The sequence below is a fragment of the Tursiops truncatus genome, chromosome 1 (assembly GCF_011762595.2).
Source record: "Tursiops truncatus isolate mTurTru1 chromosome 1, mTurTru1.mat.Y, whole genome shotgun sequence".
Taxonomy (NCBI): domain Eukaryota; kingdom Metazoa; phylum Chordata; class Mammalia; order Artiodactyla; family Delphinidae; genus Tursiops; species Tursiops truncatus.
Window position 1 is genome coordinate 110,025,941 of NC_047034.1, and position 14,686 is coordinate 110,040,626.

A 14,686-nucleotide genomic window follows, 5' to 3' on the forward strand; every position below is an offset into this window, starting at 1 on the left:
CAATTCAGCAAATGTGTATTTAATGCTACTCAATAAATGAATAGGGTGAGTAAGTATGATGGAAACAGTGGGCTCTATATTCAGATCTGTGTTCAGATTTTGACTCAGATGCTATAAAATCTCAGTTAAATCACATAATCTCTGTGAGCCTCATTTTCTTCATCTGTAAACTGGGCTAATTATATTACCACATAGGTTGTTGAGATAATGTACATTAAAGAAATACACACACCCAATAAATGCTAACTAGCTATTTTTATTATGTCTAGATCTAGAGACTAAGCTAAACATTGTTGAGAAAGAAAGACATCATGTTTGCCCTCAAGTACCTTACAGTTCAGAAGAAGATAAAACACAATTCTAGTGTAAGTATTCAGTAGTGGTCAGTGTAGAGTGCTGCTTAATATGAGGTCCATTTCTTCCATTTGTTTTTTCTCAGTAACTGCTTCATTGTTCATTATTTTCAGGGCCCACTTCTAATAGAGTATACATTATTTTAAAATAAAACACTTATTTTTGATATTTAATAAATATCTTTTACTTGTTTTAGTTCTGACATTTGGGAGACCATGGAATACAACACTTGGACACCAGATGAGTTCAGTGATCTAAATAAATATATGACCTAAGATTCTGTTGAGAAAATTTGATCTGTATTTTACAATATGACTTAAGCTCTTTATATCACAGAAACCATTCCAAAAGTTCAAAATATTAATCCATTGCATGAGAAAAAGGAATATCAGTTTTAGGGATGGAAGATTTTTTATTTGCAATGTGGTATAACCCTTGGACAAACACAAAGAAATAAATTAACGCTTTCTGAGCTTGAATTATGCCATTCAGTTTGTTGCTCAGAATTGTTAAAAGAAAAACCAAAACAGAGGCCACATTTTGAATATACTTTTTGACCAAACACTCATAGTTAAATAACCAAAACTTAAACTATCCTGATTTCCCCAAAGTACTGACTCTGACCTAAAACAATCCTGATTTCCCCAAAGTACTGCCTCTGACCTAAAACACAAAAGCTTTCTTCTGGTCAGTGTACACAGTGCTACTCCCATAAAAAGACGTTAAGTTTCTAGTAACCAATCACAAAAAAAAAGAAAATGTACTCCCTCATCCATGCTTTATAAATTCAGCTGTAACTGCTGAATGCTGAGCTTCTATCCACCTTTCAGCTCAAATCACCCTGTTTGTGAGTAGTGTTTCTTGCTTGATAAAATGTTTATATCAAGTAAAGCTCTCCAAATTTTCTTTTGACAGAACAATAGAACTATTACAAAGCTAGCGTCTCATCTGTGAATGTTTCCTTGGTACCCAAGACCTGTTTTGGGCACTTAAACTACTTATCTAATGGAAGTTTGAGAGTTCTCTTTTTCGTTTACAGTGTTCTATACCTTAAGTTACCTTAGTGACTAATGAGGTTTGTTTCCCAGACTGTACTGACACAGGAAGTTGGTTGAGAAGTTATTACAAGGATTCCAAGTGTCGATAGGACTCTCACAATGTCAGCTCTCCTTTGGAAGAAATTAAAGTCCACACGAGTAGAATGAATACAATTTTGTGAGGAGATATTAGAACCACACCCTCTCCTATCTAAAACTGAATTAGAATGACTCAAATACAGGGACTTCTCAGATACTGAAAACCTGGAGAGTAATTGTGTGGTGAATACTATCATCCCTATATACTCCACACTGTGAAATAGACAATGCATTTCCTGGCCTTTCCAGAAACCAAAAATATATTAGGAAACCAAAAGTTTTCCTCCAGAAATAAGTCTTTAGATTGTATCTTTGGAATAATTTCGGATCATTTCCTTGAGACCTTTAACTTTTTTTCGGTAGACTCTAAACTTGGCCATGATGGTGTAGGATGCAAGGACAGTGCTCTTTATTTTCCAAGTAGCTTGATCCTTAGCAATAAGGTGAGATGTTTGAATAAACAGGGTTTTTTTCTGCCTGTTAATATTTCCAGAGCACGTAGAGGTTCACCATATCAGAAATGGTGATACATATTTCTGATCCTTACCTGACCAGGGAAAGCAGCACCACAATTAAAATGCAGTTTCAGGGACTTGCGTGGTGGCGCAGTGGATAAGACTCTGTGCTCCCAATGCAGGGGTCCCAGGGTCGATCCCTGGTCAGGTAACTAGATCCCACATGCATGCCACAGCTAAGAGTTTGCATGCCACAACTAAGGAGCCCGCCTGCTGCAACTAAGACCCAGTGCAACCAAATAAAAATAAATAATACATTTTTTAAAAAATGCAGTTTCACTAAAATATCATCTCTTAAAGTGATTTCTTATTGTTTGAGTTCATCAAAGAAACTTTTATTTCTTTGTAAGGTATACTGTGCCTCTGAGTGGTGTTTCTGACTATGGAGCAACCATAAATATAATTTAAATATCAGCCTGGAATGGCTTTTGTATATCTAAGTATCTAGTGTTGTTTTGATTCATTCATTAAACAAATATTTATTAAGTCATACTTTATGCCGGATCCTCTGGCTATAGAATTATAAAACAAACAAACCTATCTCCCTGCCTTCAAAGAACTCCAGTGGGGAGAGCCCAAGTAAGAAAGCAAATCCCAAAAGTATGAGAGGTTCTATAACCACTACCTTGTTTTATAATGAAGGCCAAGTTTCTTCTCATGTCTTCTTCAAAGAGCCAGATTAGGTGTGTTTGTAAGTCCCTTGTTGGTAGCTCAGGATGTATTTCCCATCGATATTAACCTGCATGTAGTGATTAGATCACTCAGACCAGAGACACAGATACTCATTCATTTATTTGTTTTCAACCGATGCTGTTTATTTTCCCCATATTTGTCTTAATTTTCCATAATCATAGAAAGAATTACTATGTGAAATAAAATATTCTCTACCATATCATTTCATGAACATAAAATATAGCAAACATTCTATACAATTATCAGAGACATAATATTAAAAATGAAAGCTAATGAAGCATAGTCCTTAGCTTAGGCTAGCAGTTTTCAAACTTTTTGTTTTAGAACTTTTTGTCCTTAAAAATTATTGGGGACCCCAAAGAACTTTCATTTATGTGGTTTCTATCTATCAATATTTACCATGTAGAAATTAAAACTGAGAAAAAATATATTTTACTTAAAAATAATAACAATAAACCCATTATGTGATAACATACACACGTTATGAAAATGACTGTATTTTTCCAAACAAAAAAGCTAATGAGCAGAGTGCCATTATTTTACATGCTTTGCAAATCTCTTTTATGTCTGGCTTAATAGGAGGTAGCTGGATTTATATCTACTTCTGTGTTTAACCTGTTGTGACATACCATTTTGGTTGAAGTATATAAAGAAAAACCTGGCCTCAAACAGGTATGTGGTTGGAAAAGAGGAGTATTTAAGAACTTCTTCAGATAGCCATGGAGGTTCGTCTTTGATATTACATTAAAATTTGACTAGTTGTAAGTTTTTTAAAGATTAGTTGCAATGTACAATCTGAAATCATATCAGCTCTTTTTTAATCAGCTCTTTATGCTCTGTTACATTAAAATCTAATAGTCCATTTTTCATTTTTAATGGATCTTTTACCCATGCATGATTTCGTAATATCATGCATTCACTGGTCATCTGGAAAATATTGGTTCACTGAGTTATGCATTTCTTCTAAAAGTTGACACACTGTATTTTACAATATCAAAAAATCACGTTTGTTAAAATCACTACTAGTCTCATCAGAAAAGTCTTCAGGTACTAGTAGGCTGCCAAGCTTACAATGGGGGATAGAGGTTTTCTGAAATTCTGATTTTCTTGAATAGGGGCTTCCTTTGGCTCCAGGTCACTGATGGTAGTACCTATAATGCAATGCAGGGGATGGAAGCAGGGAATTAGGAGATTTGTGAGTGGTGAGGGCCTCTTGTTGATATATATACTTCCAATGGCTATTTCTCAGGCTAGGCCATCTCACTGTTACCTTTTTCATCTATGGACCCCTGAAAATTGCCTGACTTTTCCATTGCCACCATTAGTTAGCTAGAGCCACCTTATCATTAACTTGAAAATATTTTGGGAGTCTACCGATAGAGATAGTCTGAGGGGTGCTTTGTGGGGGTCCTTCTACCCTGTTCATTTGTGCAAGATACACATCACCATCCCACCCTATGATGGATCATTAGGCAGCATCTTGGGAGAGCCAAAGTTTATACTATTAGCTGTTTCTGACTAAGGTTTTTCTTCTTTTCCAACCCACGATGGAAAAGAATGCATTCTCATAGCCACTCTTCTTCTTGAGGCAATCAACAAACCTTTTCAATTTTTCTGAAGTTTCCTTTTTTTTTCTTATAGCAACCAGTTGAAATAGAGATAAAAGACTCCTTATCCTTTATCCCTTTACACTCTAATAGGGATGATAAGGTCTTACATAATGTTGGCCTTTGGCTCCACAAAAATTGAAAGAAAGCTAAGCTTCATTTAGGGGAAATAACAAAAGTCGGTAGCTTTCCTGGAATTTCCATCATACGAGCCAGTAGGACCTCTGAGACCGAGAGGTAAGGAGACGGAAGAACAGTCTGAGGAACTGAAGACATGTTCATGAGATCAGCATTCACAGCAGTGATGTGGACAGAAACAGCAGAACTGGATTATACTCTTCTCTATTTTTTCTCTAGGTCACTCCTACTTACTAGATTAACTAGGGTAAAAAAGTGGAGATTAGAGATAAAGGACCCCTCAGTAAGTGACCAGGTTCCAAAAGTTCCACCATGTACCAGTACCCTCCAGGAAGATTTTGTTGATTTTGTTTCCCTACAATTATCCCTTCTTTATTCTAAAGTCTAGAGTTCAGAGGCAGATTAGTATATTCCAAAATTTGCCTTAGTCCAAGGCACTATTCCTATGACAGAGACATGCTAGGAAGTTCCAGGGTTCTCCAGGGAGCACTAGATGCTAGAACATCTTGTATTTGCTAAAACCTTCAGAAGGCATAATAGAGCTAACTTGAAGTATGATCCATGGCCCAGCAGCAGTGGCATCATCTGGAAGCTCGACAGAAATGCAGAATCTCGGGGTCCATACCCAGGCCAACCGAGAGATCCCCAGGTGATCCGTAAACACATTAAAGTCTGAGAAACACTGCTGAAGATGTGCGTTACATCCCCCACCCATATTAATTTCCACTGATCAGTCAGAGGCCTTGTTTCAGGCCAAAAATTTATTGTTGGTTTATAATATTATTGTTAAAAACAATATTATTTTTTAAATGATTACATTGCTTGAAGGGAAGACAGACTGGTGGAACTACTGCAGAAAGCTAATATATTTGTTTTATTTTTCTAACTTAGTCGTTGCACAGACATGAAATGAGATTTAACAGACCCCTTATCTGACTGGTAGGCAACAGATAAATCCAGGGACCTATGATTATACCTTGTCAGAACAAAATAGCTTTATTTTTCTTTCATGCAACTATCAACAAAAGTGATCCCCAAAGTTTAGTACCAGGACCAGCAGCATCACATCACCTGGGAGCTTGTTAGAAGTGCAAATGCCTGGGCTAGCCAAGACCCTCTGAGTCAGGCTCTGGGGATGGAACTCAGAAATCTGTATTTTAATAAGCCCTCTAGGTGATCCTGGTGCATGCCCAAACTGGAGACCCACTGGTCTTGATCCATAATTATCTTCTGATACATGTAAGCCGACCATTTAAGGTTTTTTTTTTTTTCTCTAGTGTCCAAGGTAAGCTTCCTTAACTGGGAACCAAATCAGACTCTTCCCATGTCTAGGTGCCTACACTAGGTGATACCAAAAGAATGATCACATCAAAATGTTCTCATGGATATACTAAAAAAAAAAAAAAAGCCCCCAGAACAAAAAACAAACAAACAAAAAAACCCCTCTAGAAATGATGATAGAGCTTGTATTGATACAATCGTCACCTTTAGGTAAATAAAAGAGATTGGGCTTCCCTGGTGGCGCAGTGGTTGAGAGTCCGCCTGCCGATCAGGGGACACAGGTTCGTGCCCCGGTCCGGGAAGATCCCACATGCAGCGGAGCGGCTGCACCCGTGAGCCATGGCCACTGAGCCTGCGCATCCGGGGCCTGTTGCTCTGCAACGGGAGAGGCCACAACAGTGAGAGGCCCGTGTACCACAAAAAAATAAAATAAAATAAAAAAATAAAAGATTAATGACTGCCTACAAAACCATATTTAACTTTTTCCAAAGTTAGTTAAGTATCTGATACTATGGTGTGCCCAGGTGGCCCTTGGACACTCAATTCATTTTTATTACTGCTCACATTAATATTTTGACTGATTAGCCTCATTGTCCAGAAACGACTGATTTTTTAAATAGCAGCAGCAAGACGTTAGACACTCCTGCTAAATGCAATGTGATATATGGATTGAATCCTGAAACAGAAAAAGACATTAGTGGAAAATGAATGAAATTAGAATAAATTCCAAAGTTTAATCAATAGTAATATACCAATGTTGGTTCTAAGTTTTGAAAAATGTACTATGGCAATGCAAAATATTAACATTAGGGGAAACTGGGTAAGGGTATATAGGAACCCTGTACTATTTTTGCAACATTTCTGTAAATCTAAAATTATTCCAAAACAAAAAGTTTCTTAAAAAAATCTCTCCCAGGGCTTCCCTGGTGGCGCAGTGGTTGGGAGTCTGCCTGCCGATGCAGGGGACCTGGGTTCGTGCCCTGGTCCGGGAGGATCCCGCATGCCGCGGAGCGGCTGCGCCCGTGAGCCATGGCCGCTGGGCCTGCGCGTCCGGAGCCTGTGCTCCGCAAGGGGAGAGGCCACAGCAGTGAGAGGCCCGCGTACTGCAAAAAAAAAAAAATCTCTCCCTGACCCTTCACTTAACAAAACTGTTGCAGTATTACCAGGTAAAACAAATTAAAGAACTGCTGTGCACCAACCCAGGCTGCCCATTTGTAAGTCGACCAACATTGTTTAATTTGTTTTCTTGGGATGCCAGCAAAGCTACTAGCAGTCACAAAACACATTTACTAAATGTATAAGACAGGCAGTTAAAGCAGGAAAGGTGCTTCCTTTATTCTCCATTTCTTGAACTTTTGTGTATACAGTTTCCACTTGAATACTTTGTACTTGGTGATATGTTGTGTTAATAATAATCCTTAAATCATTTCATGAGGACTGTTCCCATCTACCGCCACCCTCCTCCAGAGCACTTAATGCAGTGTGCTGCAGGAAGTCGGCATTCAGAGCTCAGATTTCTCTGACTAACTGACTGACTCAATGTGCTACCTGTAATTATATTTTAAAATTTAATCAAGGCAGTTCTAGGAACTCAAGGGGATAAAGTCAAAATCAACTATTCAAGTTAGGTTTGTATTAATTGTCTAGAGTGAATAGACTTCATCAAAACTTGTCAAAATGCAGAATTCATCAGTGGAAACCAGAATATCAGAAATTTAAATCATCCCTATGAAATACAGTTAAGACTGAAGGTGAATAGTTCATGGTGAAGTTAACATTTCTAAAATAAATTTGAGCTGAATAGAAAGTTACCAGTCTTACTTCTTTCGTGCTTTTTAAAAATTGTATTTTAAAGTAATCAAGGATCACAAATATTATTTTGCTCTGGTTGTTGATATGAGTTGAGAAATTCTGAAAAAGGCTTGTAATAGAAGGAACCATTTATCTCTCCAGTCTTCCTCAGTAGTATCTATGTAAAATAAAGCCAAAGCTACTTAAAAATACCAAGAATTATGTTACAGCTAACCTTAGATATTCTCAAAGTGTTTCTGATGTATCATCTCAGTCCTCCTAAAATTCCTATAAGTAGATGCAAGTCAGGAATTTCACCATTTTTCCAGTGGGAAAACGGAAATTCAAAGAGATTTAAAATAGCATCCAGATTAAACTGCAAATTGTAGTTCTTAGGCCATTGCTCTTTTAACTTACAATGTGTCATGTCCTTAGGTCCATATTACTTAGAGTAAATGATTAAGTGAACACAACCTCATATAGCTGCATATAACTCATTTTCTTTTCTTGACTCTGCAGTGAATGTTCAGGAGCAAAGCACTTGATGAAGTAAGCTGTGGATCCTTTAAAGAGGCAGATGCATGAAGTTGGAAGCAGTGAATGTGAGAGCAGTATTTGTTTTTCATTTAATTATTTCAACCCATGTTTTCTATTGTGGAGATGATAAAGCTTCATACAATTTTGGCAAAATGAATTTAAGCAAAAATATATATATTTGATGTATTGTTTCCTATATCTGTGACTAACTAGGGAGATTTACCTCAGGGGTTCCCAGTTGTAGTAAGTGGGAAAGAATTATCTTTATGATTTCCTGACGTGAGGTAATAAATTGAAAATTATTTGGTTGACACAATTACAAAACTGTTGGTCAGAAGCCAGGAGAATTATTGATTTCTCTTCCAGGTTTCTTTCTCAGTAACAAAATAGTTTTCAAATACCTGAATAAGATTTTACATTCACACCATTCATGGGGAGATTTAATATTTGAGCAGGTAAATGGAGGTTTACTATCTGAATGGTGCCTTCTAGCCTTATGCAAAATGAAGATGAACCTAATGTACTTTACATAGCTGATAAAAGGTATTGTCTATTTAATATTTTATCTCAAATGAACATAAACATTTCGGCAATTGTTTTGAAACTAACATCTGACAAAGTGGTCAGGTTTTGATGTTCTAGATAAGAAAATACGGTGTGTTAACTTTTCCAGAGGAACATTATATTGTCATATCAAACACTTAAATAGGAGTCATGGCATTGATCCATAGGCATCTTTATTAAAAATATGTCTCCCTAAACTTGGAATTGTGTTTAATGAACATAGCACATTTAGTCCACATAAACTATTAAGTAAGGTACTTCCAGTGCTCATTTATTCATTCATTCTATATAAATATTTCTCAGCCCTCACAACCAAGCATGGGCCATGTGAGGAAGCCAGAGAAGCAAAACACAATAAAAGGCCCCTCTCTGCCAGTAACTTAAAATTTAATGAAAAATCAAAACATACAAACATGAAGTCTTATATCTTAATCCAGGTGTTAAATAGCACCGGAAAAGAACAGTACTGTAAGGATTAGAAGATTATATCTCCAGATACAATCTTAAATATTAAATGAGGGGAAAGCCCTGTGTTTTGGAAACAATGTATTATAATGGTTAGGAACATAGGTTTCTAAAAAAAAATTTTGGACAACATTATTACCTAAAATCATTCTAGTGTGCTTAGATCTCTGAGGCTTATTTACTATTCATTGTAAGTTTGTACCCTTGAACACCATCTCTCTTAACAGCACCTCCTCCTCCCATGCCCTGGTAACTACCATTTTACTCTCTGTTTTTAATAGGTGTAACTTTTTTAGATTCCACAAACAAGTGGTACCATACAGTACTTGTCTTTCTTTCTGACTTATCTCCCTTAGCATAATGTGCTCAAGGTCTATCCATGTTGTCATAAATGGGAGGATATCCTCCTTTCTCCTGGCTGAATAATATTCCATTGTGTATATGTACCACATATTTTTAACATCTTTATTGGAGTATAATTGCTTTACAATGGTGTGTTAGTTTCTGCTTTATAACAAAGTGAATCAGCTATACATATACATATATCCCCATATCTCTTCCCTCTTGCATCTCCCTCCCTCCCACCCTCCCTATCCCACCCCTCTAGGTGGTCACAAAGCACTGAGCTGATCTCCCTGTGCTATGCGGCTGCTTTCCACTAGTTATCTATTTTACGTTTGGTAGTGTATATATGTCCATGCTACTCTCTCACTTTCTCCCAGCTTACTCTTCCCCCTTCCCATATCCTCAAGTTCATTCTCTAGTATGTCTGTGTCTTTATTCCCATCATGCCCCTAGGTTCTTCATGACCATTTTTTTTTTTTTTTTTTAGATTCCATATATATGTGTTAGCATACGGTATTTGTTTTTCTCTTTCTGACTTACTTCACTCTGTATGACAGACTCTAGGTCCATCCACCTCACTACACATAACTCAATTTCGTTTCTTTTTGTGGCTGAGTAATATTCCATTGTATATATGTACCACATCTTCTTTATCCATTCACCTGTTGATGGACACTTAAGTTGCTTCCATGTCCTGGCTATTGTAAATACAGCTGCAGTGAACATTGTGGTACATGACTCTTTTTGAATTATGGTTTTCTCAGGGTTTATGCCCAGTAGTGGGATTGCTGGGTAGTATGGTAGTTCTATTTTTAGTTTTTTAATGAATCTCCATACTCTTCTCCATAGTGGATGTATCAATTTACATTCCCACCAACAGTGCAAGAGGGTTCCCTTTTCTCCACACCCTCTCCAGCACTTATTGTTTATAGATTTTTTGATGATGGCCATTCTGACTGGTGTGAGATGATATCTCATTGTAGTTTTGATTTGCATTTCTCTAATGATTCATGATGTTGAACATTCTTTCATGTGTTTGTTGGCAATCTGTATATCTTCTTTGGAGAAATGTCTATTTATTCCTCTGCCCATTTTGGATTGGGCTGTTTGTTTTTCTGATATTGAGCTGCATGAGATGCTTGTAAATTTTGGAGATTAATCTTTTCTCAGTTGTTTCATTTACAAGTATTTTCTCCCATTCTGAGGGTCATCTTTTCATCTTGTTTGTGGTTTCCTTTGCTGTGCAAAAGCTTTTAAGTTTCATTACATCCCATTTGTTTATTTTTGTTTTTATTTCCATTTCTCTAGGAGGTGGGTCAAAAAGGATCTTGCTGTGATATATGTCATAGAATGCTCTGCCTATGTTTACCTCTAAGAGTTTGATAGTGTCTGGCCTTACGTTTAGGTCTTTAATCCAATTTGAGTTTATTTTTGTGTATGGTGTTAGGGAGTGTTCTAATTTCATTCTTTAACATGTAGCTTCTAGTTTTCCCAGCACCACTTATTGAAGAGGCTGTCTTTTGTCCACTGTATATTCTTGCCTCCTTTATCAAAGATAAGGTGACCATATGTGTGTGGGTTTATCTCTGCACTTTCTATCCTGTTCCATTGATCTATATTTCTGATTTTGTGCCAGTACAATACTGTCTTGATTACCGTAGCTTTGTAGTATAGTCTGAAGTTAGGGAACCTGATTCCTCCAGCTCCATTTTTTCTTTCTCAAGATTGCTTTGGCTATTCAGGGTCATTTGTGTTTCCATACAAATTGTGAAATTTTTTGTTCTAGTTCTGTGAAAAATGCCAGTGGTAGTTTGACAGGGATTGCATCAAATCTGTAGATTGCTTTGGGTAGTAGAGTCATTTTCCCAATGTCCCAATGTCTTCCAAATCAAGAACATGGTATATCTCTCCATCTATTTGTATCATTTCTTTCATCAGTGTCTCATAATTTTCTGCATACAGGTATTTTGTCTCCTTAGGTAGGTTTATTCCTAGGTATTTTATTCTTTTTGTTGCAGTGGTAAATGGGAGTGTTTCCTTAATTTCACTTTCAGATTTTTCATCATTAGTGTGTAGGAATGCAAGAGATTTCTGTGCATTAATTTTGTATCCTGCTACTTTACCAAATTCATTGATTAGCTCTACTAGTTTTCTGGTAGCATCGTTAGGATTCTCTATGTATAGTATCATGTCATCTGCAAACAGTGACAGCTTTACTTCTTCTTTTCCGATTTGGATTCCTTTTATTTCTTTTTCTTCTCTGATTGCTGTGGCTAAAACTTCCAGAACTATGTTGAATAAGAGTGGTGAGAGTGGGCAACCTTGTCTTGTTCCTGGTCTTAGTGGAAATTGTTTCAGTTTTTCACCACTGAGGACAATGATAGCTGTGGGTTTGTCATATATGGCCTTTATTAGGTTGAGGTAAGTTCCCTCTATGCCTACTTTCTGGAGGGTTTTTATCATAAATAGGTGTTGAATTTTGTCAAAAGCTTTCTCTGCATCTGTTGAGATGATCATATGGTTTTTCTCCTTCAATTTGTTAATATGGTGTATCACATTGATTGATTTGTGTATATTGAAGAATCCTTGCAATCCTGGGATAAACCCCACTTGATCATGGTGCATGATTCTTTTAATGTGCTGTTGGATTCTGTTTGCTAGTATTTTGTTGAGGATTTTTGCATCTATGTTCATCAGTGATGTAGTCCTGTAACTTTCTTTCTTTGTGACATTTTTGTCTGTTTGGTAGCCAGGGTGATGGTGGCCTTATAGAATGAGTTTGGGAGTGTTCCTCCCTCAGCTATATTTTGGAAGAGTTTGAGAAGGGTAGGTGTTAGCTCTTCTCTAAATGTTTGATAGAAGTCGCCTGTGAAGCCATCTGGTCCTGGGCTTTTGTTTGTTGGAAGATTTTTTTTTTTTTTTTTTGCGGTACGCAGGCCTCTCACTGTTCTGGCCTCTCCCGTTGTGGAGCACAGGCTCCAGACTCGCAGGCTCAGTGGCCATGGCTCACAGGCCCAGCCGCTCCGCAGCATGTGGGATCCTCCCGGACCAGGGCACGAACCCGTGTCCCCTGCATCGGCAGGCAGACTCTCAACCACTGCACCACCAGGGAAGCCCTGTTGGAAGATTTTTAATCACAGTTTCAATTTCAGTGCTTGTGATTGGTCTGTTCATATTTTCTATTTCTTCCTGGTTCAGTTTCAGAAGGTTGTGCATTTCTAAGAATTTGTCCATCTCTTCCAGGTTGTTCATTTTATTGGCATAGAGTTGCTTGTAGTAATCTCTCATGATCCTTTGTATTTCTGCAGCGTCAGTTGTTACTTCTCGTTTTTCAGTTCTAAATCTATTGATTTGAGTCTTCTCCCTTTTTTCCTTAATGAGCCTGGCTAATGGTTTATCAATTTTGTTTATCTTCTCAGAGAACCAGCTTTTAGTTTACTGATCTTTGCTATCATTTCCTTCATTTCTTTTTCATTTATTTCTGATCTGATCTTTATGATTTCTTTCCTTCTGCTAACTTTGGGCATTTTTTATTCTTCTTTCTCTAATTGCTTTAGCTGTAAGGTTAGGTTGTTTATTTGAGATGTTTCTTAAGGTAGGATTGTATTGCTATAAACTTCCATCTTAGAACTGCTTTTGCTGCATCCCATAGGTTTTGAGTCATCGTATTTTCATTATCATTTGTTCCTAGGTATTTTTTCATTTCCTCTTTGAATTTTTCAGTGATCTCTTGGTTATTAAGTATTGTATTGTTTAGCATCCATGTGTTTGTATTTTTTTACAGATTTTTTCCTGTAATTGATATCTAGTCTCATAGCGTTGTGGCCAGAAAAGATACTTGATAACGATTTCAATTTTCTTAAATTTTCCAAGGCTTGATTTGTGACCCAAGATATGATCTATCCTGGGGAATATTCCATGAGCACTTGAGAAGAAAGTGTATTCTGTAGTTTTTGGATGGAATGTCCTATAAATATCAATTAAGTCCATCCTGTTTAATGTATCATTTAAAGCTTGTGTTTCTTTATTATTTTCATCTTGGATGATCTGTCCGTTGGTGAAAGTGGGGTGTTAAAGTCCCCTACTATGATTGTGTTACTGTTGATTTCCCCTTTTATGGCTGTTAGTATTTGCCTTACGCAGTAGGTGCTCCTATGTTGGGTGCATAAATATTTATAATTGTTATATCTTCTTCTTGGATTGATCCCTTGATCATTATGTAGTGTCCTTCTTTGTCCCGTTGTAACATTCTTTATTTTGAAGTCTATTTTGTCTGATATGAGAATTGCTACCCCAGCTTTCTTTTGATTTCCGTTTGCACAGAATATCTTTTTCCATCCCCTCACTTTCAGTCTGTATGTGTCCCTACGTCTGAAATGAGTCTCTTGTAGATAGCATATATATTGGTCTTGTTTTTGTATCCATTCAGCCAGTCTATGTCTTTTGTTTGGAGCCTTTAATGCATTTACATTTAAGGTAATTATCGATATGTATGTTCCTATTCCCATTTTCTTAATTGTTTTGGGTTTGTTATCAGAGGTCTTTTCCTTCTCTTGTGTTTCCTGCCTAGAGAAGTGCCTTTAGAATTTGTTGTAATGGTGGTTTTGTGGTGCTGAATTCTCCTAGATTTTGCTTGTCTGTAAAGGTTTTAATTTCTCTGTCAAATCTGAATGAGATCCTTGCTGGGTAGAGTAATCTTGGTTGTAGGTTTTTCCCTTTCATCACTTTAAATATGTCCTGCCACTCCCTTCTGGCTTGCAGAGTTTCTGCTGAAAGATCAGTTGTTAACCTTATGGGGATTCCCTTGTATGTTATGTGTTGTTTTTCCCTTGCTGCTTTTAATATTTTTTCTTTGTATTTAATTTTTGATAGTTTGTTTAGTATGTGTCTTGGCGTGTTTCTCCTTGGATTTATCCTGTATGGGACTCTCTGTGCTTCCTGGACTTGATTAACTGTTTCCTTTCCCATATTAGGGAAGTTTTCAACTATAATCTCTTCAAATATTTTCTCAGTCCCTTGTTTTTTTTCTCTTCTTCTTCTGGGACCCCTATAATTCGAATGTTGGTCCATGTAATGTTGTCCCAGAGGTCTCCAAGACTGTCCTCAATTCTTTTCATTGTTTTTTCTTTATTCTGCTCTGCAGTAGTTATTTCCACTATTTTATCTTCCAGGTCACTTATCCATTTTTCTGCCTGAGTTATTCTGCTATTGATCCCTTCTAGAGAATTTTTAATTTCATTTATTGTGTTGTTCATCACTG

At 36.9% G+C, this 14,686-nt stretch overlaps 1 protein-coding gene across 1 annotated transcript in view; it reads left to right on the forward strand.

The window, feature by feature from the left end:
- Positions 1-14,686, forward strand: part of LOC101336987 (uricase) — a 129,697-nt gene that overhangs the window by 2,395 nt on the left and 112,616 nt on the right. Inside the window, exon 2 of the mRNA XM_073787965.1 lies at positions 8,035-8,117. Within this exon, the coding sequence (XP_073644066.1) occupies positions 8,093-8,117 (25 nt within the window). The 5' untranslated portion in view covers positions 8,035-8,092. The remainder of the gene's footprint in view (positions 1-8,034; positions 8,118-14,686) is intronic.